Genomic DNA, 27,764 nt, shown 5'->3' with positions numbered 1-27,764 from the left:
TTAAAGGGGCCGCGCGCCGCCCGGGCCCGCCCCGGTGCGTCTTAAAGGGGCCGCGCGCCGTCCGCAGCCTCCCGACCCGTCCGCTCGAAGCCACGCCCGGCGCGCTCGACACCACGCCTTTCACGCTGGAGGCCCCGCCCGCCGCGCGCCGGCCCTGCGACCCCTCCGGTCCCAGCGGAGCGCGTCCCCCTTAAGGAGATAGAAGCCTGCGGTTCCGGGGCGAGCGCGGGAGGGACGCTTGGGTGTCCCGAGGGCACCGTTCGGGCGAGGAGGGTCCCGCAGGTGCCGCTGACCCATGCGGGGTGGGTTGGGGGTGGACGCTCGCCCTGACACGGTGGTTACTGAACATGCTTGGGACGGGGTCCGATCGCTGGCTCCCCGCGCGGGGGAACCGAAGCCCGAGGGCCCCCAGAGAGCCCATGGAGAAGTACCAGGTGCCGAGTGTCCCCTGCAGGGAGGCGGGGTCGGGTCTCCGTGGGGTAACGGTCGCAGCCCTGGAGCGGCGGCTCACGGGTCCGACCGAGGGCGGGAGGGATCCGCGCCCTGGCCAGTGCCGGCCTCCAGCTCCTGGGTTGAACCCGGGGACTTCCAACGGTGACCTCCTGGGTGCCCTTTCCCACTCAGCTTCCCCCTTTGTGAATTCACTAAGGATTCTCCAGCCCTGGCTGAGTATTCGAGGGCGTGGGGCAGCTCCTCTATCCTTCGTGCCCGAGGTCCGTGCACTTGGGTCCACCGAGGCAGGACTCCCGGGAACTTCCCGAGTACGTAATTGGGAGCCCCCAGTCCCTAAAAATACCCCTGCAGCCTGGGTCTGGGAAAATGCTTGAGACCTGAAAAATAGTCACAAAACACAAAAAGCTGCAAAATAAAAGTGAATGTTTAATTAAATGCTTCTATACGTGATATGTAAACTTTATTAAATGTTAGATTCAGCGTTTGTAAAAATTACATTCGCTTGGAAACAGTTTGTGGGTCAGATTTTCCTCACTTTGGAAGAATTCTTTTTGTGTGAGAGGACTTACAGGCGTTGCCAGCGGTGAAGCAGATGAGTTTCTGGTGGCCAGATAATCTTAAAAGTAGTCACTTTTCAGGAGAAAAAATAAGTAGAACTTTCAGGAAGATATCTGGTTTTGAAAACAAAAAGTAGACTTGATTCGAAATACAGGTCCATTTTACTGTTTAATTTGCTGTCTAAGCCTGAACGCCCTCACATCAGCTCTGCCCTCAGGCCCCTGAGACCAGCGGTCCCCAGTGTTTTTGGCACCAGGGACCAGTTTTGTGGAAGACAATTTTTCCACAGACCGAGGTGGGAGGATGGTTTCGGGATGATTCAAGCACATTATATTTGTGTGCACTTTATTTCTATTACTATATTGTAATACATAATGGAAAAAAATGTTTTTGAGATGAGTCTCACTCTGTCACCCAGGCTGGAGTGAAATGGGACACTCTCGGCTCACCACAACCTCCACCTCCCAGGTTCAAGTGATTATCTTGCCTCAGCCCCCAGAGTAGCTGGGATTACAGGCATGCCCCACCATGCCCAGCTAATTTTTGTGTTTTTAGTAGAGACAGGTTTTCACCATGTTGGTCAGGCTGGTCTTGAACTCCTGACCTCGTGATCCGCCCACCTTGGTCTCCCAAAGTGCTGGGATTATAGATGTGAGCCACCACACCTGGCCATAGTGAAATAATTACAACTTACTATAATGTAGAATCAGTGGGAGCCCTGAGCTTGTTTTCCTGCAACTAGATGGTCCTGTCTGGGGGTGATGAGAGACAGTGACAAATCATCAGGCATTAGATTCTCATGAGGAGCGGGCAACCTGGATCCCTCGCATGTGCTGTTCACAATAGGGTTGACACTCCTATGAGAATCTAATGGTGCTGCTGATCTGACAGGAGGCTGAGCTTGGGTGGTAATGCCAGCCATGGGGAGTGGCTATAAATATAGAAGAAGCTTTGCTCCTTTGCCTGCTGCTCACCTTCTGATGTGCTGCCCGGTTCCTAACAGGCCACAGACTAGGGGACCCCTGGCTTAGAATATCCAGCGTCAGGAGCAGGCTGCTCACAAGGCTGGATTACAGACTCCTAAGACTTTTATCGGCTCACATTCCCTAGGCTCAGGGTTCCATCCTCATATCTCCTCCTCTGGGTCCTATCCTCCCACCCCAATCCTCTGATGAATGTCAGCCTCCAGCAATCCCCAGCCCAGTCCCCCACCCCATAGCCCTAGGTCTCTGCACAGAGTTCTGGCTTGGTAGCCATCTCTCTGCAGATTTGGCTCAAATCACTTTGGCTCAAATCACAGGCTCCAAGGTCAGACCCCAGAGTTACCCCAGGCAGTCCTGCTTTTTAGTGACATAGCCTCAGGCAAGGACTTACCCCCTTGTGCCTCAATTTCCCCAAATGTAAACATAGAAGTAGCAATGGTGTCAACTGCATAGGGTGACTGTGAAGTGCTTGGCATCATGCCAGACACACAACGGCTTCCTGATTGTACCGAATCACAAGACTGGTTACTTTCTCGTTTGAAGCCAGTTTGGAGGTGGATACTGAAGTCGAGGTCACAGGAGTCTGCAGAATGTGAATAAGCCCTTTTTCCCTGGGAGGTGCTTGCTCTTGAGTGCCCATCTGGTCCTCACTGCAGGTTGGGGAAGGGGTATAGTGTTCTAGAAGAGCTTCCGAATGGGCCCCAAAGAGATGAGATCGGAGTTCTGCCATGGAAAGGCTTCTTGCCCTCCTTGGGCCATTTCTGCTATTGCAAGATGGGGTGGAGCCACATGCTCTGCCAGCCTGATGGGGGAGTTAGCGGGGCCAGAAAAGAAGTTGGAGCTGGGCTTTTGGAAAACGAAAAGCTGTGTGCATTTCCTGAAAGCTTCTCTCTCCCTTGCTGGTAGGTTTTGTATGAACTGAATCCTGGGGCCTTGGGGGTGAACCTGGTGGTAGAGGAAGTGGAAACCAAAGTCAAGCGCGTGATAAAGCAGGTAAGAGGCCAACCTGTCCATCCCAGGCCATGCGGTTCTGTGGCTGTGATTTTCCCTAATACAAGCACTTCCCATGGTAGAGAAGCTTCCTGATGTGGCAGCTGGATTCCTTGCTGCCAGCACTCTCGGAGACAAATCTGGTTGTGGTAGACGTGGGGGTGCATGGAGCTCTCTCACCTTGATGGGAAAGCGATGCTACTCTCTGTTCTGACACCACCACCGCCTCCATTTACACGTCGTGTGCTGCATGCCAGGCATCGACTGGCTTCATCTCCCGTCAACCCTGCAAAGCAGGAACAATGGCCCTGTTCACAGCCAAAGACAGTACGGCTCGAGGCAGCGCCAGACTAGCCAAGGTCACAGTTTCCCAGAGGATTGGAATTCAGGCCACCTCACTGGGGGACACCATGCTACCCCGTGCTGGGTCACCCGTTTTACCAAAAGGGAGCCAGGCCCAGAGAGGACAGGGACTGGCTCGAGGTTGCACAGGGCCAAGGTCACACACGAGGGTGTGTGCACCCTTCACCAGGGCTAGCAGAGCATGGGAGGTGTAGACATGCAGGAGGACATCCCCTTGTGTGTCCAAGACAGGGAGTTCCAGATCAACAGAGGAGCCAGGGTGAGAGAGCTGCTATAAGAGTCCCTGGCACGCCCTCCTCTCTGTGGTAGTGACAGGGACCCAGCGGGTTCAGCAGCCGTCACTCAGCCAGACCTCAGTCAGTGCAGCTCCGCCGCCTCACTCTGAGTGGCTGGGCCTGGGGTCCTTGCCCCCGCCCTACTCCCTTGCTAGCTGGCTGTGGGGTTGGCCTCCTTGTCTCATAAGCCATTGGGGCAGGGTGGATGGCTGCCCTCTGAGCAATTAAGGAGCTTTTTGGTGTTTTTGTTGTTATTGTTGTTTTTTCTCTTGGAGACAGAGTCTCTCGCTCCGTCACCCAGGCTGGAGTGCAGTGGTGTAATCTCTGCTCACTGCAACCTCCGCCTCCCGGGTTCAATCAATTCTCCTGCCTCAGCCTCCCAAATAGCTGGGACTATAGGCGCACGCCGCGTATACCAGGCTAATTTTTTGTTTTTTAGTAGAGACAGGGTTTCACCATGTTGCCTAGGCTGGTCTCAAACTCCTGAGCTCAGGCAGTCTGCCCACCTCGGCCTCCCAAAGTGCTAAGATTACAGGCATGAGCTACCCCACCTGGCCTGAGGAGCTTTTAAAAAAGCCATGACCAGGCACGGTGGCTCAGGCCAGCACTTTGGGAGGCCCACCAGGATTTTGGTAGGTGGATCCCTTGAGGTCAGAAGTTCGAGAGCAGCCTGGCCAACATGGTGAAATCCTATCCCTACTAAAAACACAAAAATTAGGCCGGGCGCGGTGGCTCAAGCCTGTAATCACAGCACTTTGGGAGGCCGAGGCGGGTGGATCACGAGGTCGAGAGATCGAGACCATCCTGGTCAACATGGTGAAACCCCGTCTCTACTAAAAATACAAAAAATTAGCTGGGCATGGTGGCGCATGCCTGTAATCCCAGCTACTCAGGAGGCTGAGGCAGGAGAATTGCTTGAACCCGGGAGGCGGAGGTTGCGGTGAGCCGAGATCGCACCATTGCACTCCAGCCTGGGTAACAAAAGCGAAACTCCGTCTCAAAAAAAAAAAAAAAAAAACCACAAAAATTAGCTGGGCGTGGCAGCTCACACCTGTAGTCGCAGCTATTTGGGAGGCCGAGGTTGCAGTGAGTCAAGATTGCACCACTGTACTCCAGCCTGGGTGACAGAGTGAGACTTCGTCTAAATAAATTAATTAATTAGTTAAATTAAAAATAAAAATGTCAGCCAATTATTTCTAAATAAAAATAAGGGAAGGAGAGCTTAGATAGGAGTTTATGGATACTTCCAGTCTTTTTTTCCAAGCATTTGTAAACTTTTTTGTTCTTAGGAGAATGGAATTGTTAAAGTTGATAGCCTCGCTGAACGTGGTGGCTCATGCCTGTAATCCCAGCACTTTGGGAGGCTGAGGTGGGCAGATCACCTGACGTTGGGGGTTCGAGACTAGCCTAACCAATATGGAGAAACCCCATCTCTAAAATACAAAAAATTAGCCGGGCATGGTGGCACATGCCTGTAATCCCAGCTACTTGGGACGCTGAGGCAGGAGAATCTCTTGAACCTGGGAAGCAGAGGTTGCAGTGAGCTGAGACTGCACCATTGCACTCCAGCCTGGGCAACAAAAATGAAACTCCATCTCAAAAAATAATAATAAAGCTGATAGCATACTTTTTATATTGCAAACATGGTTTCATATCACTCCCACAGCCTCCTCCTCTCCTGGCTCTGGCAGCTATGTGGGCCCCCCATCTTGCCTGATGTGTTGTAACTGACCCAAGCCATCCCTGTCACACGGGCGGAGCATTGAACTTGTTCTCAGTGTTTCACCTTGTGTAAGCAACTCTGATAAAGATGCTTATGGTATTATGGGTTTTTTTTTTTTTTTGAGCATCTATGATTTCCTTAGGAAAAATTTCTAGGAGTGGGATTTCTGGGTCATACAATGTAACATTTTTAAGCCTTTCCATATGCTTTGACTAACTTCACCTCCTCCTATACCCCCTGGGACAGGAGGAAAGGAAGACAGGAAGGCTCACTCAGTGTCTTTGCTCTGGATTCCATGGGACAGTGCCACTGGCATCTCAGGTCTCTCCATGGACCTGGGAACAATTCACTAACTTTCCATGATGGTCTGCAATCACCCCATTATAAGAGTTATTCATGGCCGGGCGCAGTGGCTCATGCCTGTAATCCCAGCACTTTGGGAGGCCAAGGCAGGCAGATCACGAGGTCAAGAGACTGAGACCATCCTGACCAACATGGTGAAACCCTGTCTTTACTAAAAAATGCAAAAATTAGCTGGGCGTGGTAGCACACACCTGTAATCCCAGCTACTAGGGAGACTGAGGCAGGAGAATTGCTTGAACCCAGGAGGCGGAGATTGCAGTGAGCCGAGATCACGCCACTGCTCTCCAGCCTGGTGCCTGACGACAGAACAAGACTCTGTCTCAAAAAAAAAAAAAAAACAAAAAAAAAAACAAAAAAAAAACAGTTCTTCATTCACGAGTCTTTTGAGCAAAATTTTGGGTAAGGATCTGGCATTAGAGCCGGTGGTAGTACACACCTGGGGCCTGTACCACCAAGTGTGCTGCAGATTCACTGCCACTCTGTGCTGCCCTTGCCACCACCCTTCCCTTTCCACACCCTCCCACCTCCACCCGGAGAGGGCACAGGAAAGAGAGAAGAGCACCACACATTCCGTGCATGGAGACAGCCTTCCCAGTATGGGTAAGGAAAGAAGTGGTGAGATTGATGCTTTCCCAATCAGAACAAGATGTTCCTGTTTTAAAGATGGTCTGAAAATGGATCCTTTGCTGATTTCTTGGAGTTTATATTATGCTGTCCTAAACTTATCCTTGCAACAGGAGCAAAGTTGTTCTCATTGCTCTAAGTATTTTTAGAGCTCTGCCTTAGGAATATCTTCCGTTTTTGCCATATGGTGGGGGCATGAATGGTGGGAGCCTGTCACTCCTGTTAAATAACAATGGTGGTGATGATGGAGGTGTCAATGATAGTGGCAGTGATGGTGGCAGTGATAATGGTGATGATGGTGATGGTAGTGATGGTGGTGATGGTGATGGTGGTCGTGGTGATGGTCGTGGTGATGGTCGTGGTGATGGTGTGACAATGGTTAGGATAGTGGTGGTAATGGTGATGGTGGTAATGATGGTGATAATGGTGGTAATGGTGATGATGATGATAGTGGTGATGGTGACAGCAGTGTTGATGGTGTGATGGTGGTAATGATAGTAGTGGTGGTGGTGATGGTGTGATGATGGGGAAGGTGGTGATGACAAATGATTATGATGATAGTGGTGATGGAGATTTTGGTGATGAAGGTGGTGATGGTGAATTTGGTGATGATGATGATGGTGGTGATGGTGATGGTAGTGATGATGGTCATAATGGTGATCACAGTGGTGATGGTGATGCTGGTGGTGATAGAGTGATGGTGGTAATGGTGGTGGTGGTGTGATAATGGTGATGATGTTGGTGATGGGGACAGCCATAGTGGTGATGATGGTGGTGGTTGTGATTGTGGAAATGGTGGTGATGATGGTAATGATGGTGATGATGGTGGTGATGGTGACAGTTGTGGTGGTGGTGATGGTGATGGTCATGGTGGTGGTGGTGATGGTGGTGGTGTGGTTGTGGTAATGATGATAATGATGGTGGTGATGGTGGTGGTTGTGGTTGTGGTAATGATGGCAATGGTTGTGGTGGTGTTTATGGTGGTGGTGGTTGTGTTTGTGGTAATGATGGTAATAGTGGTGGTGGTGGTGGTGGTGGTGATGGTAATGGTTGTGGTGGTCTTGGTGGTGATTTTGGTAATGGTCGTGGTGGTGGTGGTGGTGATGGTGGCGATAATGGGGATGATTTGCTACACATTTATTAAGCTCATGCTTTTGTGCCCTTATAGGTGGAATGCCTGGATGATCACGATGCCAATAAGGCCCTGCAGGAGGTAATTCTCAGGGCACTTTTCCTCTGAAGGAGCTCAGTGGCGCACACACAGACTGTGTGCTATACCCTCTTATTGAGTGCCTGGGTGAGGGGAAGCCTGGAGGGAGAGAGAGCGGCAGCACCAGCTTTGCCTCAGCTGTGAAGCCAGAGGCCCCAGGTCACGTAGGGAGTCTGTGACCCACACACTCATTGCTAAATGCAGGTGCCAACTTAGAACATCTGCTCCCAGAGAACACAAAGTTTACGATTGGGCCGGGCGTGGTGGCTCACACTTATAATCCTAGTACTTTGGGAGGCTGAAGTAGGTGGACTCCAGCCTGGGTGACAGAGCAAGACTCTGTCTTAAAAATACATAAAATAAAATATGAATAAATAAATATTGGCCATGTCCTTAGATTAATCTGCCAATAACTTTTTTTTTTCTTTTTTTTTTTTTGAGATGGAGTGTTGCTCTGTCACCAGACTGGAGTGCAGTGGCACGATCTCGGCTCACTGCAACCTCTGCCTCCTGGGTTCACGCGATTCTCCTGCCTCAGCCTCCCGAGTGGCTGGGGGTACAGACACACACCACCACGCCCAGCTAATTTTTGTATTTTTTAGTAGAGACGGGGTTTCACCATGTTGGCCAGGATGGTCTCAGTCTCTTGACCTCGTGATCCATTCACCTTGGCCTACCAAAGTGCTGAGATTACAGGCGTGAGCCACTGCGCCTGGCCTAATAACTATTTTAAAAATATTTTTGTTGCAATATAAAATTATTAATTACAGTAGAAAACTTGAAAAATACAGAATTGGGTTTGGTTTTGTTTTTACCTTTTTTTTTTTTTTTAATTTGATAAAGATGAGGTGTCACCATATTGCCCAGGCTGGTCCTGAACTTCTGGGCTCAAGCAGTCCTCCCACCTCGGCCTCCAAAGTTATAGGCAGGTACCACCACGCCCATCCCAGAATTGTTTAACAAAGAAAATATACATTACCCTCAGTTCTACATTCAGAACTGCCCAGCAGTGACCTCCTAATTTACAATCATAGCAATATCAGCTGCACTTCGCTTTGACTGGCAAAGGCTCTGAGCAGCCTTTCTGTGTGTTCTTGAACTTCCCATGAGCTTGACGGTATCCCCTCCTATCTCATGGTCACTTGTTTGTTTTCTGGAGTTGGTGGCTCTGGATCTTGGCCAGTAAACATTACTGGGTCTATAGGGTGACCGAAGCACAGTTGTGGGCCCAGGCTACTCAGTAACAAAGGGGAGTAAAGAGCGTGGGGGGCCTGGCCAGAGCCCCACGCCACTGTAGCTTTTCACGTTGCTGATTCCCTTCCATGGCCCACCAGGCCGCCTGCTTTCACACCTAGCCTTCCACCGCTAGTGGTTGTCTGTCTGGCTCCATGTCTCTAACGAGCCCCGTCTACTCCTGTTGGGGCATGTTTCAAAGCACTTTCTGCCAGGGCAAGGGCAGTGGGACCTCTCTGTGTGCCCACCTCCCTGTGGCTGCACCCCCTCCTCCAGCCAGCCCAGCTGTGGCTGATCCACACCTTCCCGGCACTGCCTGCTGCAGCTCACTCAGTCCCCATGGCATCCCCATGAGGCAGATTCCACTGGGACCCCCATCTTCAGATGACAGTCTGAGGTCCAGTCACTGAGCAGAGCCAGCACACGCTGGAGACACAGCCCACACCACCTGCCGGGCTTCTAGCCACTAGGCTGCACAGCCTCCCTGCGCCTGCTCCCCCACCCGGCTCAGAGCCCGAGGCTCCCATGTTGGTTGGGATGTGTGACGCAGAAGCAAGAGCTGAGACAGGCATGGAGAGGTGCTGACTTCTCTCCTTCCTCTGCTCTATCCTGGCAGCTGATGCCACTGCTAAAGCTGCGGCACGCCCACATCTCCGTGTACCAGGAGCTGTTCGTCACGTGGAATAGTGAGGTGGGTCAGAGCTGACACCTGCAGGCTCAGCCGCCACGCGGCGGACTGCGGGACCAAGCGAACTGAGCCCAGAGCATGCCCACCCGCTGGCGTCGGAACAGCTCGTGTGGCAATGGCAGTGACTCTAAACGCGGCCACCTCTGACCTAACACTCACTGGGGCCGGGTACCATGCTGGGGCTTTCTGTACATAGTTTCAAAGGAGCCTCAACAGCCTCCTCGTTAGGAGGGGTTCTTAACCCATTTCACAGAAGAAGAAACAGAGGCTAACAGATACAAGTTGCTCCAGGTTACCCAGCTAGTATGTAGCCAAGCCAGAGGGCCAGGACAGGTGGGCCCGACCCCTGGGCTCTGCATGCAGCCACCAAGCTCGTCCTGGTGAGCCTGTGCTTCTGATGACAGAGATTTTACTTCCATGGGAGGAGCAAGTAGACTCCTCTTCACAGCCACCCGACCCCCAGGCGGTGCCGGGCCTGGGCGTCCCTTACTCCTGCCCCCTGGGCAGCTGGCTGACAGCGTCACATGTGTCATCATGTGCTGGGACGGCTGCAGGGCAGGGAGTACTGGCCCTGTGCTCTCGACAGGCCCTAGGGCTCTGGTTCAGGAGCTCTCCAAGGCCACACAGCTAGTAAGCTGAGTGGGGACTGAGACCCAGGTCTGGCAGCTGGGTCCCGTAGGTGGTATGACTTCTTGTCTTTACAAAGAGCCAGGAGCTTTCCAGTCACTTCCAATGGGACTGAGGCAGACAGCAGGAGGCGGAGCAGGCACAAGGGCTGCTGGTGGTAAAGAGAGGCTGAGAAGCATCTTGCCGGGCGCTAGCCTGTATGAGAGGTCCACACTGGCGTTTCCGCCTGGCCAACAATCCTGGGTCCCAGCAGGAGAGGACCCTCACACGCTCCCTCTACTCCAGCTAGGTCTTGGGGAGGGGACTTCACTGCAGACACTCCCAAATATTTTCTGAGCATCCCCTAATGCTCTCAAGGAGAGTGCAGAGAAGTCAAGAGGGTATTTCCCTATGGGAGGGAGCACAGAATTGGGGGCCCTGACCCGGCCTGCTGGGGCTCTGGGCAGGGCAGGCTCTGCAGAGGAAATGGGCCTGGGCTGAAGTGTGGGTCGTAATCCCCATGAAGGGGGTGGGCAGGGGTCCAGGCAGAGGGGTCCACGTGTGCCATGGCCAGGGCCAAGTGCAGCTTTCAGGAAGGTCCAACTAGCTTGGTGTGGATGGAGCGTGGTGTGGAGCGGGGGCCTGGGAATGGGGAGAGGAGAGAGAGGGAGCTGGAGGTGGGGCAGGAGGGGCTTGTAGCCCCCTCCAGTGGGCAGTGCTCCCACAGCCACTGCAGACGGATGGCAGCCCAGCGTAGGGAGGCCCCGGGGCAGGCGAGCCCGCAGTAGCACTGGGGCCTGGGCATCCCCTGGCAGCCAGCTAAAGGGTCTCCTGCCCCACAGATCTCCTCTCCATTCCTGTGCCTGGTGATGGAGTTCAACAAGGTCACCTTCCAGGAAGTCATTACAGATAAGAGGGAGGCGAAGGAAATCATTGACGCTGAGGTAAGATCCTCTGGGGCACCAGGCCTGGAGACCACCTAGACCTGTGACACAGGCCTGGCAGCGTGGGGCAAAGCGACAGTGGGCGGGTGGGCACTGTGCAGTCCAGCCTTGGTTTTTTCGTAAATGTATGTCTCAAGGCATTTGCACCCCAGGACATGTGCAAATCTTAAGTGCACAGGTTGATGCACTCATACAACCTCCACCCAGATCAAGACAGAAGGCGTTCTTAACGCTAGAAGGTTCCCAGTCAGTGACTGTGATTCCAGATTGTTCTGCCAGTCCCTGAAGTTCATGTCAATGGACTCGTCCTGCATGTCTGGTCTCTTTCCCTCTGCCTGTTGTTTTGTTTTGTTTTTCCCCTGAGACAGTGTCTTGCTCTGTCACCCAGGCCGGAGTGCAGTGGTGCAATCTTGGCTCAATGCAACCTCCGCCTCCCAGGCCCAAGCTATTCTCCTGCCTCAGCCTCCGGAGTAGCTGGGATTACAAGTGCATGCCACCACTCCTGGCTAATTTTTGTATTTTAGTAGAGATGGGGTTTCACCGGGCTGCCCAGGCTGTTCTCCAACTCCTGACCTCAGGTGATCCACCCATCTCGGCCTCCGGAAGTATTGGGATTACAGTTGTGAGCCACTGCGCCAGGCCTAGCCTGCTGTTTTGAGCCCTGCTGTGCCGCTGCATGCACTGGTGAATCATCTTTGCTCATTGATCGGTGCCCTTCTGCTGCCTGGCTGCACTGCAGGCTGTTTACCTAGAATCCTGCCGATAAGCATTTGGGCTGCTTCCAGTTTGGAGCTACTGTGAATAAGGTTGCTATGAGCATTTGCTGGAAGGCACTCACTTTTCTGGGATAAATACCGAGGAGTGGAATGATTGGGGCGTGGAGTAGGCATATGTGTAGCTTTAGTAGATGCTCCAAACAGACTTCCAGTGTGGTTCAGTTGGTCTGATGTTTACTCTCACAAGTTGTGAGCGTTCCTGGTCCGCAAGGCGGCCAGCCCTTCACTGTACCAGTCTTTTTGTTGTTACTGTTGTGGTTGCTGAGGTGGTGTCTCACTCTTGTCACCCAGGCTGGAGTGCAATGGCATGATCTTGGCTCAATGAAATTTTTGCCTCACAGTTCAAGCGATTCTTCTGCCTCAGCCTCATGAGTAGCTAGGATGACAGGCGCCCACCACTACACCCAGCTAATTTTTGTTTTATTAGTAGTAGAAACAAGGTTTTGCCATGTTGTCCAGACCCGTCTCGAACTCCTGACCTTAAGTGATCTGCTCATCTCGGCCTCCCAAAGTGCTGGCATTACAGACATGAGCACTCGGCCAGTTCACTTTCTTAATGATGTCTTTTGATGATGGAAAGTCCTAAGTGTGATGAAGTTTGCTGCCTCTCTGCTGTCTCTATGGTTGGTGACTTTGGAGTTTAAGAAGCATCTCCTGGCCGGGTGCTCACACCTGTAATCCCAGCACTTTGGGAGGCTGAGGTGGGCAGATCACTTGAGGTCAGGAGTTCGAGACCAGCCTGACCAACATGGAGAAACCCTGTGTCTACTAAAACTACAAAATTAGCCAGGTGTGGTGGTGCACGCCTGTAATCTCAGCTACTCGGGAGCCTGAGGCAGGAGAATCACTTGAACCTGGGAGGCGGAGGTTGTAGTGAGCCATGATTGCACCATTGCACTCCAGCTTAGGCAACAAGAGCAAAACTTTGAAAAAAAAAAAAAAAATGAGGCCGGACGTAGTGGCTCACGCCTGTAATCCAAGCACTTTGGAGGCCAAGGAGGGTGGATCACCTGAGGTCGGGAGTTCAAGACCAGCCTGACCAACATGGTGAAACCCCATCTTTGAAAAAAAAAAAAAAATGAAGCATTTCCTGATCTGAGGCCATGAAGATACTTTCCTCTGTCTTCTGGAAGCGTGGTTATTTTTGCCTTCACATTTAGGTCTTTCATCTACCCCAGATGAATGCTGCCTGCTTTTACCCTGAGAACTGTGTTTGGTGGGACCAGGTCCCCCTGAGGGGCTCTTTGGGGCACACAGCTCTTCTCTTACCATGGGCCTCAGAGGCAGGCCCAGGGTGGGTTTCAGACTTTGTGAGTGAAGCCCTTTGAAACACACAGTGTTCCCAGAAACCCAGTAAGTGCAGCAGAGCTACTCTAACTGGGGGGAATAGGAGGACACCCATGTCCTGCCCCCTCAGCCCCTCTCTAACACCCCAGGGCCTGAATCCAGGGGCCCTAGGAGCCCAGCTGCAGAATCACTGCCCTGGGGACTCAGTGGAGCTTGTTTCTGATGCAGAACGCTCCCAGCACATTCTCTCTCATGGCTCTTTTCATTAGAATGACTTAGAGGAGTGAGCTGCATGTAGGCACTGCAGGCTTCAACCCCTCCCATACCCGCAAAGCCCATCTGTCTGCAGCTCCGAGCAAGTGTAGGGCAGCGTGGGCCACAGAGTTGGGTGCAGGGATGACGCCCCTGCAGCACCCAGGGTCTCCAGCATGGAGACAGAAGTGTGGAGTCTGGAAACTGAATCCTTCTGGCTTTGCCGTCTGGAGAGTCACCACGCTGAAGCCTCCTCCACCCACCCTGAGTGCTTGGCTGGCTTCAGGCCTGTCTCAAGATGCAAGGAGAGAATACACCACCATCCTGCTGGCTGCTCTGAGCGTCACCCCCCTGACAGCAGCACAGGGTGCCCCTCCCATCCCGGCATCCTCTGCTTCTCCCCAGTGGTTGCAGAATGTGCTGGGCCAGGTGCTGGACGCGCTGGAATACCTGCACCATTTGGACATCATCCACAGGTGAGTGGCGCCTCCGATCTCCCTGGACTGGCTGGCTGCTTTGGAGAAAAGGCACTGAGGCCACTTGGGTGCCAGTGCCTGTGGGCAGGATCTGGGGACAAAAGTGTACTGGGCCAGTGCAGCCACAATAGGATGGGGACCTTCCAGAGCTCCTCCTGGGCTCAGAAGAGGCTCTTCCAAGTGGTCTTAAGCCGTGTGCACACACACAGCTACATGGGTGTGCGCTAGCCAGGAGGGCTGCTCTAGAGGTCATGGAAAGGAAGGAGGCAGCAGCCCTGCCAGGAACAGAGACAGGGCTGCCTGCCGTGGGGCCAGTGTGGGCTGAGTGGGTCCTGCTGAGCCTTTGACCGCCCCCTCAGTGGCATAGCTTCAGGCTGGAGAATCCATGGTCTGAAGGGGCTGGGAGATGGCTCAGTTCTGAACACCAATTATCTTATTTAAAGGGGAAGAGGAAAGCCATGCAGCTGGGCGTGGTGGCTCACACCTGTGAGCCCAGCAACATGGAGGCTGAGATGTGAGGATTGCTTGAAGCCAGGAACTTGAGGCTGCAGATGAGCTATGATCGTGTCATTGCATTCCAGCCTGGGCAATCCTGTTTGAAAACACACACACACACACACACAAACACACCCCGCAGACCATATGTACAAAGTTCCATGTTCAGTGTTAATGTCACTAGACATTGCACAATGGCCAAAAATCAATCCCCGGGGAAATGGGTAGCTGAGATATCTAAGGAGGTGAACATGAGGTCAGCCAAGGGACCTCTTCAGAGTGGTTGGGTGTGTTCCTACTTGTGGTTGAGGTTTCCCCCCCCACCCCGATTTAAAATAATTGAGTATATTTCTGTATATAGGAAACAACTGCTTAAAAAGTGGCTGAGGTGGGGCACTGTGTGGAGCAGAGGGAGGTGTGGGCTGCTGCTGCAGAGCCGGGCGGGGCAGGGAGCAGAGTCAGGCTCGGCACACACAGTGGTCCCACCTGCGGTGCAGGGGTGGTGGCTGCCCAGGCAGCCCATCGGCACCCAGAGGCGAACCCACCTCTTGGTTTCAGGAACCTCAAACCCTCCAACATCCTCCTCGTCAGCAGTGACCGTTGCAAATTGCAGGATCTGAGCTCCAACACGCTAATGACGAACAAAGCCAAGTGGAATATCCGTGCGGAGGAAGGTGGCAGAGGGTTCCCCCAGGTCATGGGAGAGGGGGCTGGCGTCTAGAATCCAGATGGTGGTGGCCACTTTGGGTGCTAAGCGAGGCAACATCAAACAGCCATTTGCTCAGAAAGTCCCCACGAAGCCCCTGGCCTTGTGTGGACTCCAAAGAGAGCTCCTTTGGGTTGTAACTGAGCAGGCGTGCCACCACCGGTGGCAGAGGCAGGGCCCCAAAGACCCCGACATTTGAGAGAAACAAAGTTGTGGTTGGTTGTGGTACCCCAGAAAATGTTGCCTCTTATGGAAAGAAAAGAAGCCTCAGAAGTAAGGAAGCTAAAATGCCCAGGACGGAAGGTCTGCGGGTGCCAGGCACTGGCTGTGTGTAGATCACTGAGTCCTAAAACAACCCACGAGATGACAGGGGTGGGTGGCAAGGGGAGATGAATTCTTGTTCCTTTAAAAAGATGGCCAGACAAAGGGGGCGGGACAGAGCAGTCACAGAGGAGGAGTCCAGAGTCCCAGGGTGGCCGTCGCTGGTTGCACTCTGTCCTTGGTAAACAGAAGATGAATGGGTTGATGGGTGCATAGATGGGTGGGTGTGTGATTTGGTGAGTGGTAGGATGGATGGATGGGGTGGGTGAGTGGATGGATGGATGGATGGATAGATAAGTGTGTGGGTGAGTGGATGGGTGGGTGGGCAGGTGTGTGGGTGTGTGGGTGAGTGGATGGGTAGGTGGGCAGGTGGGTGGGTGTGTGGGTGTGTGGGTGGTGAGTGGATGGATGGATGGGTGGGTGGGCAGGACAGTGAATGGATGGTTGGATATATGGGTTGGTGAGTGGATGGGTGAGTACGTGAGTAGATGGATGGATGGATGGGTGGGTGTGTGGTTGGATGGCGGGGTATGTGGTTGGATGGGTGAGTGCATGGGTTGTGAATGGATGGGTAGTGGGTAGAAAGATGAATAGGTGAGTTGGTGCATGTGTGGAAGGATGTGTGAGTAGGTCTATGGATGAATGGATGGATGGATTGGTGGCTGTGTGAATGGATGGGTGGGTGGGTGAGTGAGTGAATGAGTGGGTAGGTGGGTGAGTGGATGGATGGAGGGGTGGGTGGATGGATAAGTATGTGGGTGAGTGGATGGGTGGGTGGGTGAGTGGATGGATGGGTGGGTGGGTGGGCGGATCAGTGAATAGATGGATGGATAAGTGTGTGGGTGAGTGGATGGGTGGGTAGGTGAGTGGATGGATGGATGGGTAGATGGGTGTGTGGTTGGATGGGTGAGTGTGTGGGTTGTGGATGGATAGGTAGTGGGCAGAAAGATGGATGGGTGGGTGGGTGAGTGAGTGGGAAGGTGGGTAAGTGGATGGATGGATGGATGGATGGATAAGTGTGGGTGAGTGGATGGTTGGATGGGTGGGTGGGTGGGCGGGTCAGTGAATAGATGGATGGATAAGTGTGTGGGTGAGTGGATGGATGGGTGGGTGGGTGAGTGAATGAGTGGGTAAGTGGGTGAGTGGATGGATGGATGGATGGATGGATGGACAAGTGTGTGGGTGAGTGGATGGCTGGGTGGGTGAGTGGATGGATGGATGGGTGGGTGGGCGGATCAGTGAATAGATGGATGGATAAGTGTGTGGGTGAGTGGATGGGTGGGTAGGTGAGTGGATGGATGGATGGGTAGATGGGTGTGTGGTTGGATAGGTGAGTGCGTGGGTTGTGGACGGATGGGTAGTGGATAGAAAGATGGATGGGTTGGTGGGTGCATGTGTGGAAGGATGTGTGAGTAGATGTATGGATGAATGGATGGATGAGTGGCTGTGTGAATGGATGGGTGGGTGGGTGAGTGAATGAGTGGATGGGTGGGTGGGCAGGTGGGTGGGTGAGTGGATGGATGGATGGATGGATGGATGGATGGATGGATAAGTGTGTGGGAGAGTGGATGGATGGATGGATGGATGGATGGATAAGTGTGTGGGAGAGTGGATGGATGGATGGATGGATGGATGGGTGGATGGGGGTGTGTATGGATGAATGGGTGGGCAGATGGGCAGATGGTTGGTTCTACTGGAGGTGCAGATGGCACAGGTCCTTGGAGTCCAGCCCTTTACTGATGGGCTGGGGAACAGAGGTCCAGAGGAGGAGAGGCTGCCTGAGGCCAGTCAGGGACTGATGGACTCAGAGGAGCCTGCTTTTTGCCTGCCTGTCTGGGGTTCCAGTTTAGAAACTAGGGCAGAGCAACTGTTACTTTGGCCCAAGGTCCGGTCCTGACATTTAGAAGGGGCAAGAAGTTTAGAGGGGTGCACACATTCTTGGCACATGCCTCTTCCAACTCCTTCTACAGCCATCTTGGGCACACAGACACACGCATGCATGTGGGCCCGCCTGGTGGGCATCCACCAATATGGACAGTCTCAGTGGCTCCGGATCAATGCAAAGCTCCTGCTGACCGGGGTCTCTTCCTCCCCAGTTAATATTCTCCACCTTTTCTGAGAAGAGGACCTGCAGGGCCCAAGCTGCTTTCGGGGGGCCACCAAATGGTGTACAGGACTGGGCAGGGTGACTCTGTCAAGCCCCTGCTCTCAGGGAACAAAGGACTCAGGGATCCCACCTTGCTCTTATCAACAGATCCCTTTCATAAGTCCTGGATGGCCCCCGAAGCCCTCAGCTTCTCCTTCAGCCAGAAATCAGACATCTGGTCCCTGGGCTGCATTGTTCTGGACATGACCAGCTGCTCCTTCATGGATGTGAGCCACTCCCCTCCCCGACGCCCCACATGCTGCTCCCCACATGCCCAGGCCTGGGGAGAAGGCTTGGCCTCATCCTGCCTCCCATCTACATCCCTTCCCCAGGTTCTCTGCAGGCTGTGCGGAGCCCCCTCCTCCACCTGTGGGGGGGGGGCGCCCTCCTCAGAACCCCGCAGCATGCGGGCCCTAGCAGGATGGCGAAGGCAGTGGGAGTATTCAGACGATCCCATGCAACCCTCGCAGCCGCCTCCAGATGGTGTCGTTGACTCCTGATGGGGAAAAGCTAAGTTCAGGTGCCCTTGTAAGCGTGAAGGCTGCACGGAGTTGCAAGCAACGGGCACCCAGCATGGGCCCGAACACACCCCCGGGCCACCTCCCGCACAAGCCCCAAGCTGGTGTGGAGGCACCTTCCCACTTCCTGCACAGCCTTAGCATGCAGCTCTTGCTCTCATCCCTGCTGGGGCCCCTGCACCATGGCCACAGCCTGGGGTTAGGAAGGAGAGGCAGAGGACCCCACCGACCCTGTGAGCACTCCGAGGTCACTCTGGCTACAGGGAGGTGGGGAAGTCCAGCCTGTTGCTTCTTATCCTCTATATGCAGAAGACAAAGTGGGGAAGTCAGGCCACCAGGCCCCAGGGCCTGCCATGCCCCAAACAAGGAAGCTCCCTTCTCCATAGCACCACGTGCAGGCACTGAGGTCTCCAGAAAGCACAGGCACCTGGCCGGGCCCAGGTTCCCCATGCTCTCCCAGACCCCCAGACTCCACCTCTGAGAAGCACCTTGGCACTCCCTTCCTTTGGAGAACTCTCAGGGAAATGAGAGCCTTCCCGCCTTGGCGACATCCTGGAAATAGCCTGGGCTCCAGCCCCAGCCCAGGCAGAGTGACCTTGGGCACGTCACACTCTGTGAAATGGGCATGCTGCCCCTCTTACTGGCCGGGTCTGGATCAGGGGGAGTTTCTTGGCAGGACTCTACCCTAGGAAACAAGCCGGCTTCTCTGAAACTCCATTCTTATGGAAGAGCTCGGGGCCCCTGGGGTCTCTGGGCATTCTTGTAGGCGGCGGCTCCACCTGGCTCTCCTGGTCTCCTCCTGGATCTCTTGGTCTCTGCTCACCCTCTGCCCATGCCAGGGCCGTTTCCATTTACTTAAGGGACTATGCAGAGCTGTCCCCTCTCCATGCAGGGCACAGAAGCCATGCATCTTCGGAAGTCCCTCCGCCAGAGCCCGGGCAGCCTGAAGGGCATCCTGAAGACAATGGAGGAGAAGCAAATCCCAGACGCGGAAACCTTCCAGAACCTTCTGCCCTTGATGCTCCAGATCAACCCCTCGGATCGAATAACGATAAAGTGAGCTCAGGTTCATTTGTTTGTTTGTTTTTGTTTTTTTTGTTTTTGTTATTGAGACAGAGTCTTGCACTGTCAACCAGGCTGGAGTGCAGTTTGGGGATTTCAGCTCACCACAACCTCCACCTCCTGGGTTCAAGCGATCATCCGGCCTCCCGAGAAGCTGGGACTACAGGCATACGCCACCATGTCTGGCTAATTTTTGTATTTTTAATAGAGGCAGGGTTTACTAGAGATGGAGTCGGAGGCAGAGGGAGAGCCACGTGGGGAGGAGGCGGGGGCGCTGCTGGTTACTCAGTCCTCTCTGCTCCTCTGCTAGGGACGTGGTGCACATGACCTTCGTGAGCGGCTCCTTCAAGTCCTCATGCATCTCGCTGACCCTGCACCGACAGCTGCTGCCTGTGTCCATCACCGACATGCTCTTAGCAGGCAACGTGGCCAGCATTTTAGGTGATGCTGGGGGGACACAGGGGGAGCGTGCCCTGGAGCTCCCGTCCGCGGCCTTGGCATCCTGTTGTTTCATTCCAGAGGGCTCATTATTTATGCCCCTGGCCTAGTTCCAGGTGCACAACCAGTGGGGTAGGAACAGTTTCCCTCCATCCATCCCTACACATTGCTCAGGGGACTGCCCTGTTCAAATACCCTCCATAGCTCCCAGCGACCTATAACACCAAGTTCATCTCCATAGCCTGGCCCCCACCTGTTTTCCCTCTGCTCCTGCTACACAAATCCTCTATGTAATTCAATGGCTAGTCACTGCCCAGGCCTCCCACAACCCTTTGCTTTTGCTTCCACAGCCTGGCTGGCACACAGTGGTCCTGGGGCATCTTCCCCACACAGCATCACTTCCTGTGTGCCCCCATGTGCCCAGGATGAGCAAAAGTGCACTCCACCATTTGTGGATTCCAAGACAGTCTTGGGTTCTATTATGGAAAAGTCACTTGGTCTCAGTGGCCTCATCTGTAAAGTGGGATGGTAACACTCCCTCCCTTGTCCTGAACCCGTGGATCTGAGGAGGGGATGCACACACGGCAGCCAGGCCAGTGTGGTGCCCAGAGACCAGGTCCCTCCCCTGCCTTCCTGTCCCTGCAGAGGTCATGCAGAACTTCTCTAGCTGGCCCGAAGTCCAGCTCAGGGCCATGAAGAGGTTTCTGAAAATGCCTGCAGACCAGCTAGGTAGGCCCCAGCCCGTACCCCTTTCCCAGCTTCGCCGCCAAGGGCAGACCCATGGCCCGGCCTGTGGGGAGCTGAGGCTGGCCTCATGCCGGGCTCTCCTCGCCGCTGCTTTCATGCAGCATGGAGACGTGCATGCCTTCCCAGAAGCATCCCATGTCTCTGCCATCTGCCTGGGGAAGACAGCAGGGAACGGGAAGAGGGGGAGTGGCAGCCCTCACGTGATTTTAATGGAGCCGTAGGCATCCCGTCTACCCCACTATCCCTAAGAGGGGTATCTTGAGTTGTTGCTGTTTCCACTATTATAGATGGCACTAGAATGGACACCCTGGTGTGTCTGTATCTGTGTGCTTATGTTTCTGTAGCACAGATTCCTAGATATTCAAGGGTGTGAATACTTTACATTTTTCTAGATACAGCAACTCGCCCACCTATTGAGAATGCATGCCCTGGTGCACTGGCTCACGCCTGTAATCCCAACACCTCGAGAGGCCAAGGCGGGAGGACTGCTTGAGCCCAGGGGTTCGAGACTAGCCTGGGCAACAAAGGGAGACCCCATTTCTACAAAAAATAAAGTAGCCAGGTGTGGTGACATGTCTGTTGTCCCAGCTACTCAAGAGGCTGAGGCAGGAGGATTGCTTGAGCCCAGGGAATTGAGGCTATAGTGAGCCATGCTTGCACCACTGCACTCCAGCCTGGGAGACCCTGTCGCAAAAAACAAAACAAAACCCAAAAGGATTGTTACTGCTCATCCATGGAGAGTGTTGAGGAAAGCAGTGTTCTTTTGTGTTTTTAGACGGGGTCTTCCTCTATCCCCAGGTGGGAGTGCAGTGGTGCAATCTTGGCTCACTGCAACCTCCGCCTCCTGGGTTAAAGTGATTGTCCTGCTCAGCCTCCCAAGTAGCTGGGACTACAGGTGTATGCCACCATGTCCGACTAACTTTTTGCATTTTTAGTAGGGACGGCATTTCACAATGTTGGCCAGGCTGGTCTTGAACTCCTGACTTCAAGTGGTCTGCCCGTTTCCACCTCCCAAAGTGCTGGTACTACAGGCGTGAGCCACCGCGCTCCGCCAATTTTTAAAGTTTGTACCAAAACCGCTCTCATAAAATCTTTCCATTCGACCCTTTTCACCTGCCTGAACATTACCTTCACACATCCAACCATCCATCATCTATCCATCAGACCTGGATTAGGAATCCACTGAGGTTTGTTGCAGTGGCTTAGGCCTCAGAGGTGACAGGCCCAGCCCTGGCCTTCAACTAGGCGGCAGAGGCCTCATATGGGCCATTTACCATTCCCTCCCTCCCCTTCTCCTCCTCAACCCCTTCTGTAGCTCAGCTGTGACCAAGACAGAGTCCCTGGGAAGAGAGATTTTTGCCTCCCTGGGAAAACCAGGGAAGCTGTTGGGCCCTGTCCCAAAGGATGGGTCTTTCCCACCACCTGGAGCCACACCACCCCCCACACCTTGCTTAGAAATGGGCTTGCAGCCGGGAGTGGTGGCTCACGCCTGCAATCCCAGCGCTTTGGGAGGCTGAGGCGGACAGATCACTTGAGATCAGGAGTTTGAGACCAGCTTGGCCAACATGGTGAAACCAAGGTCTCTACTAAAAATATAAAAATTAGCCAGGCATGGTGGTGCATGCCTATAATCTCAGGTACCCAGGAGGCTGAGGCAGAATTGCTTGAACCCAGGAGGCAGAGGTTGCAGTGAGCCGAGATGATGCCAGTGCACCCCAGCCTGGGCGATAGAGTGAGACTGTCTTAAAAAAAAAAAAAAAAAAAAAAAAAAGCAACAGGCTTGCTTTGCTCAGCATTCTGGGTGCCAGGACTTCTTCCTTGTTGCTCTCGTGAGCCTCCAGTGGAGGAATGGCTGCCTGGCCACTGCCCCTCACCCAGTCCCCAGCCCACAACAGTTCCTGGCACAGTGGTGGGGTGGATGGAGCCCACCCACGTCCACCCTCAGGGCAGGTGCAGCCAAGGGCTCTGGAGTAAACTGGCCGGGTTCAAATGCTGAAGAGCAGATGCTTTCATCCCGCTGACCCCAGGTCCCTCATCTGCACAAGGGCAGTCCCAGCAGCGCCCACTTCACAGGGCTGAGGGCAGCAGAGCAGGACGCCTGGGGCAGACACAGCACGCACTACACGGAGCTAGCGCTAATCCTTTGTCCTTCCCCCTTCTACTCACCCACCAAGGGCCCTGCGGACTCCACCTGCCTCTGGGGGCCCTGGTCTGGCCTATATGCCCTCAACCTGACCCCACAGCGAATCTTCCCTGTGCTGCTTGTCCTGCCAGGTCTGCCATGGCCCCCGGAGCTGGTGGAGGTGGTGCTCACAACCATGGAGCTGCACGACAGGGTCCTCGACATCCAGCTCTGCGCCTGCTCCCTGCTGCTGCACCTCCTGGGTCAAGGTGGGCACTGGGCCAGGCGGGGTCGGGAGGCTGTCCACTGGCCCCTGTGGCTGTGTCTCCTGGGCCAAGGTCGGCGCTGGGGCCAGGCCAGGTGAGGGAGATGCTTCTGGTGGCCCAGGTCCCTTGTTCCCCCACACCTGTTACCTGGTTGGCATGTGACCCTCCGGACAGTCCATGCCTTGTGCCCATCGGACCCTATCCCAGATGGCAGAGAGGGCACAGGCCAGGAGCCCAGAGATGTGGATCCCACCGAGGCCTGCCTTTGGCCTGCTCCATGGCCCTGGACAGGCTCCTGTTGCTCTTGCCAGTTTCCCAGCTATGAAGAGAGGAGCTTGACACGAGGTCCTCTGCTGGGATCCTCAGGGAGGGTGGTTGTGTCCCCTGGAGAGGGCTGGTAGGAGGGCAGTGCTGAGTTCATTTCACTGCCCTGATGGGCAAGGCTGGAGCTGAGAGCCCGAGCCTCCTACCAGAGACTTTGGGTTGCTAAAATGTTGAACTAAATTTGATCTTTTAACAAAAACTATTTTGTTACTTTTCTAGTTTCCTTTTTGTTTTTTGAGACGGAGTTTTGCTCTTGTTGCCCAGGCTGGGGTGCAGTGGCGCAGTCTCAGCTCACTGCAACCTCCACCTCCCGGGTTCAAGCAATTCTCCTGCCTCAGCCTCCTGAGTAGCTGCAACTACAGGTGCCCACCCCACCACACCCAGCTAATTTTTGTATTTTTAGTAGAGACAGGGTTTCACTATGTTGGCCAGGCTGGTCTTGAATGCCTGACCTCAAGTGATCCTCCCGCCTCAGCCCCCAAGTGTTGGGATCACGGGCGTGAGCCACCACACACGGCCACATTTCTAGTATCAATGTTGAAGTTTTGAGTTTCAAGCAATGTTGAAATTGTGTTCAGTGCTGCCTGGCCAGCTCCAGGGGACCAGGATCCGTGGCCCGGCCAGGCAGGGCTCCCCTCCAGTCCTTCACTCCATCAGGCCACAGGCATTCACAGAGGCCTGTTCTGGGCCGGGAGAACAAGGCAGACCTCAGTTTCCTTCATGCAAAGTGGAGATGCTGTCCCCTAGCCTGTGAGCTTTGTCTGTCTGGCTACGCACCCCAACTGTGGGGCTAACCCCAGACGTCTTCCTCTGACCGGAGCAGCGCTGGTGCTTGACCCGGAAGCTAAGGTTCCCTGCAACCAAGCCCTCACCTCCACCCTGCTGCGATGTCTTCGGAGCCACCCTGAGGAGGAGCAGCTTCTGGTCATGGTCTACAGCCTGCTGACCATCACCACAGCCCAGGGTGCGTCTGCCAGCCAGCCACCTCCTGCCCCACCCACTATCCAGGACAGCCCTTCCCAGGGTCTCGGGAAGGGATGGTTTGGGGTACAGGTGGGTTGGACAGAACAGTGCTGGGCCTCCTCAGATGCACATCGGCATTTGGCTGTCTTCAGTTGGCCACCCCAAATGCTGGTTGAGTCCTTTTCCATCTTGATGACAAGCTTCCAGGCTTGAAATCATGGGTTCCCGCTACAGACGTGCCAGGCGCAGCTGTGGCCTTCACACCAGTGACATCTACTTCAGACACTTTCTGCCTCTTCCGGGAGGTTGGGGGGCAAATGCCCTGTGTCTCCATTCCATAGGGCCCAGTGGAATGGAGGGCTTCCGAAGCCACCAGCCAGGACTGTGGGCAGGAGAGGGCCATACGGAATGCTCACACCTTCACCCACAGATGGGTGGGCACTGTTCTCCTGAACAGGAAGCTGGTCCTTGGAGAGAGCCCAAGGACAGCTGCTAAGAGTCCCATGCAGCAGGGGTCAGGGCTGGGTCCCAGCACCCTCTTTACTGTACAGACTGGACAACTGATCATGCATCACTGATCTCACTTCTGGGAGTGAAAGGAGGCACTAGGAATAGATGTCAACTGGAATCATCAGGCAAAATGGATGTCAGCTTGTCCTACTGGGATAGGGCCCCATCACGGTTCCATCCTGGAAGGCACAGCCAGCTCTGTAAGCCCAGGAGGCAGGGCCAGGCCCCCTGGATGGGAAGCTACAGAGGTCAGACCCAGCCTGGGAGTGGGATGGCAGCTATTGGAACCGGTGGCCCATGAGATGGACAGATGCCTCCGGGGCCAGTCCCATGTCCTCCTGTTCCGGGCTCCGTGAGTGCACAAGACCTGCCCCAGAGCAGGCACCCAGGATCACAGGTGAAATGGGACTGCAGTGCCCAAGGACAACAGAGGCAGGAAGACTTCCTGGAGGGAGGGGCCTTGGGGCCCTGATTCTGGCCCACCCACAGAGTCGGTGTCAGAGAAGCTGCAGAGCGCCGGGCTGCTGGATCACATCCTAGAGCACCTGCACAGCTCCCTCCAAAGCAGGGACGTCTGCGTCAGTGGCCTGGGCCTGCTCTGGGCCCTCCTGCTGGACGGTGAGGGGCCTCCTCCTGCTGTCCTGCTGTCCCACCAGGGCTGGCAGCCTTGCCCCAGCCACTCCCTGACTGCCCCAAGAGCCTTTGAGGGACCTCCATGTCCAGTTCCTGAAACATTCAGGACAGCCATGGCCTGGGAAAGGCTGAGAGTGCCAAAGTGCAACAGAAGAAAATCAAGGAGCAGGAAGACAGGGGAGGAAAGGCCTGCCAGAGGCAGGGCTTCAGGACTTCTGGGCCAGTGGGCAGACCCTTCCATTTGAAGTGCCTCCTGCCCAGGGAAACGTCCTGGTCCCAGAGGGCAGCGGTGGTGCTGGATGCTGTTTTGCTTTTTGATTCACAGTTGGGGGCCTCCTGGCCTGTGCTGCTTCCCTTCCTCTAGACTCCATCTTGGCATTCCAGTGCCCCAGGAAAAAGAGGGCTCCAAACTGTGGAGAGCCCAGGAGACCCGAGAGCCCTGCCAGCACCCAAAGCGCGGGATTCACCCAAAGCGCGGGATTCACCCAAAGCGCAGGATTCTCCGAACCTTTCCTGGGCTAACCCCTCCCCTCCCTGAGGACAGCTGACTTCCCCCATCCCATTTCTGCTGTTGTCCTTATCTGATGGGGAGTGGGAAGTCCCCCCTGCACATACCCAAGGCCTGGGTGTCCCCTTTCCATCCCTGTCCTGGTTCCAGCTGTCATTGTGAACAAGGGTCCCTTGGAGGAGGTCCCGGACCTCATCAGCCAGGTGTTGGCCACCTACCCTGCGGATGTGGAAATGGCGGAAGCCAGCTGTGCAGTCTTCTGGCTGCTGTCCCTGCTGGGTGAGCTGGATGGGCACCCGGGCCCCTGGGGCCGGGAGGGGTGGGCCTCACGCACACAAGAACGAGGCAGCCTGGCTCCTTTCTGCAGGCTGCATAAAGGAACAGCACTTTGAACTAGTGGTGGCGCTGCTCCTGCAGAGCATCCGGCTGTGCCAGGACAGAGTCCTGCTGGTGAACAGTGCCTACAGGGGACTGGCCAGCCTGGTGAAGGTGTCAGGTAAGCCTGGGGACAGGGCGAGACTGCCACCTAGAGTTGGGGGCAAAAAGCCCCCATCAGTTATATCTGCCAGGTGTCACAAACCAAAAAACAGAAGCAACACATCAAAAAGGAAAATAAGTTAAAAACTTAAGTCCAGTCATCCAGAAATCACCGAGACTTCCATGCACACTTGATCAACTGTCATGCTACCCCGTGACCCTCTCTCTGTCCATAAATACATCATGTCTGCACAGGTTTCCCAACATGCCGGCACATGACTGATCAAAACAGCCCTGGAGACAGTGTCTCCAACTCCCAGCACAAAGCCTGCCTGTTCCTCAGCTGACAGGCTGGGCCCAGCGCTGAGCACAGCAGTTAGGGCTTGATCCACAGCTCAGTCCTTCACAGAGCACCTGGAGACTGCAGGCTCACAGTCCCAACCTCTGCACTACCCAAGCTTCCTCAGAGTAATAAGAACCCCCTGGGCTCTGGGGGGCTGCCGCCTTTGCTCTTGTGTGGTCCTGTTCAGGTCATGCTATCCTGTTGGTCCACTCAAGCTGATGGGGCCTACCGGGTGCTGTCTCTTGTCCTGTCCCAGCTCTGGGGTTCCATCCTCTGTCCTGGGCAGAAGGCTCTTCCCTTTCAGAACAGTGGGGCATGAACCCACTCTCTTCCAACCCCCAGAGCTGGCGGCCTTCAAGGTGGTGCTGCAGGAGGAGGGTAGCAGTGGCCTCAGCCTCATCAAGGAGACCTACCAGCTCCACAGGGACGACCCAGAGGTGGTGGAGAACGTGGGCATGCTGCTGGTCCACCTGGCTTCCTACGGTGAGAACCCCTTCTTGCCTCACAACTCCCAGAGCCCAGCGGTCAGAGGGGCCCCACTCCCCCTGACAGGAAGACAGGCTCAACCCTACTTCTCGGCCCTCGGAAACTTCCCACTCATTTGGCATATTCCAAGCACCAGGGGCTGTCCTGGCTGAGGGTGATGCATGGGGCTCCGGAACTGCAAGGTGGCTCTGTGCATGCCAAGCCCAAGGGGGACTGCAACCCACCCTCACCCTCCTGGGGGCTCCCAGCAAGGGGCATGGGAGGGGCTCTGGCCTCAGGACCTTCTCTGCTCCACCTGCAGAGGAGATTCTGCCGGAGCTAGTGTCCAGTGGCATGAAGGCCCTGGTCCAGGAGATTAAGGAGCGCTTCATGTCCAGCCAGGTGAGTGACACCAGCGCCTTTAGCAAACCAGGCCTCCCTCCAGGTGGAAGCCCCCCCAGCTGGGGTGCACCACATCTGGGGGCCTGGAATAGGTAGAATGTTTGCATGCAACTAACCTTGACCTCCACATGTAGTTTTCAAGACTGCCCTCCTGCATCCCATACCATCTCTACAGCTGGGCCAAAATTAATCTTAAATAGGAGGGGTAATCAGGCCTCTCTAGTTTCCTGTTCATGGTGGGTTAAGTCACATGAATAGCTGCTCCTGGACCCAGGGACTGTCCATGAAAACTGACCTGCCTGCTTCTTCCTTCAAGGAGCTGGTTTCTTATGCAGAAAAAGTACGCCTGAGGCTGGAGGCGGCCACCTCTCTCAGCCCCCTGGACGGGGAAGCCGCTCAGCCCTGATGCTGGAGAGAAGACAGACACCCCACAGGCCCCTCCTCCACGGGTGCCCGCTCCCTGTCCTTCCTTCCTGTGGGCCACTGTTTCCCTTAGGTTGGGGGAAGGGTCGCC

General features: G+C 54.8%; 1 protein-coding gene across 1 annotated transcript; it reads left to right on the top strand.

Moving 5' to 3' along the window:
- The first annotated feature begins 138 nt into the window (after nucleotides 1-138).
- On the top strand, nucleotides 139-27,660 carry STKLD1 (serine/threonine kinase like domain containing 1). Its single transcript, XM_074394551.1, is given in 19 exon segments — nucleotides 139-434; nucleotides 2,901-2,987; nucleotides 7,501-7,545; nucleotides 9,392-9,466; nucleotides 10,912-11,013; nucleotides 13,734-13,804; nucleotides 14,858-14,973; nucleotides 17,581-17,699; nucleotides 18,883-19,046; nucleotides 19,363-19,493; nucleotides 20,136-20,219; nucleotides 22,512-22,628; nucleotides 23,773-23,917; nucleotides 24,874-25,040; nucleotides 25,714-25,842; nucleotides 25,931-26,059; nucleotides 26,726-26,866; nucleotides 27,171-27,301; nucleotides 27,304-27,660. Coding segments are annotated over 19 exon segments (2,079 nt in total). The 5' UTR covers nucleotides 139-347; the 3' UTR covers nucleotides 27,343-27,660.
- The last annotated feature ends 104 nt before the right edge of the window (nucleotides 27,661-27,764 follow it).

The sequence above is a fragment of the Saimiri boliviensis genome, chromosome 2, assembly GCF_048565385.1.
Source record: "Saimiri boliviensis isolate mSaiBol1 chromosome 2, mSaiBol1.pri, whole genome shotgun sequence".
NCBI classification, from domain to species: Eukaryota; Metazoa; Chordata; class Mammalia; order Primates; family Cebidae; genus Saimiri; species Saimiri boliviensis.
The sequence above is the reverse complement of the archived record's forward strand: the minus strand, read 5'-3'. Positions and strand labels throughout refer to the sequence as shown.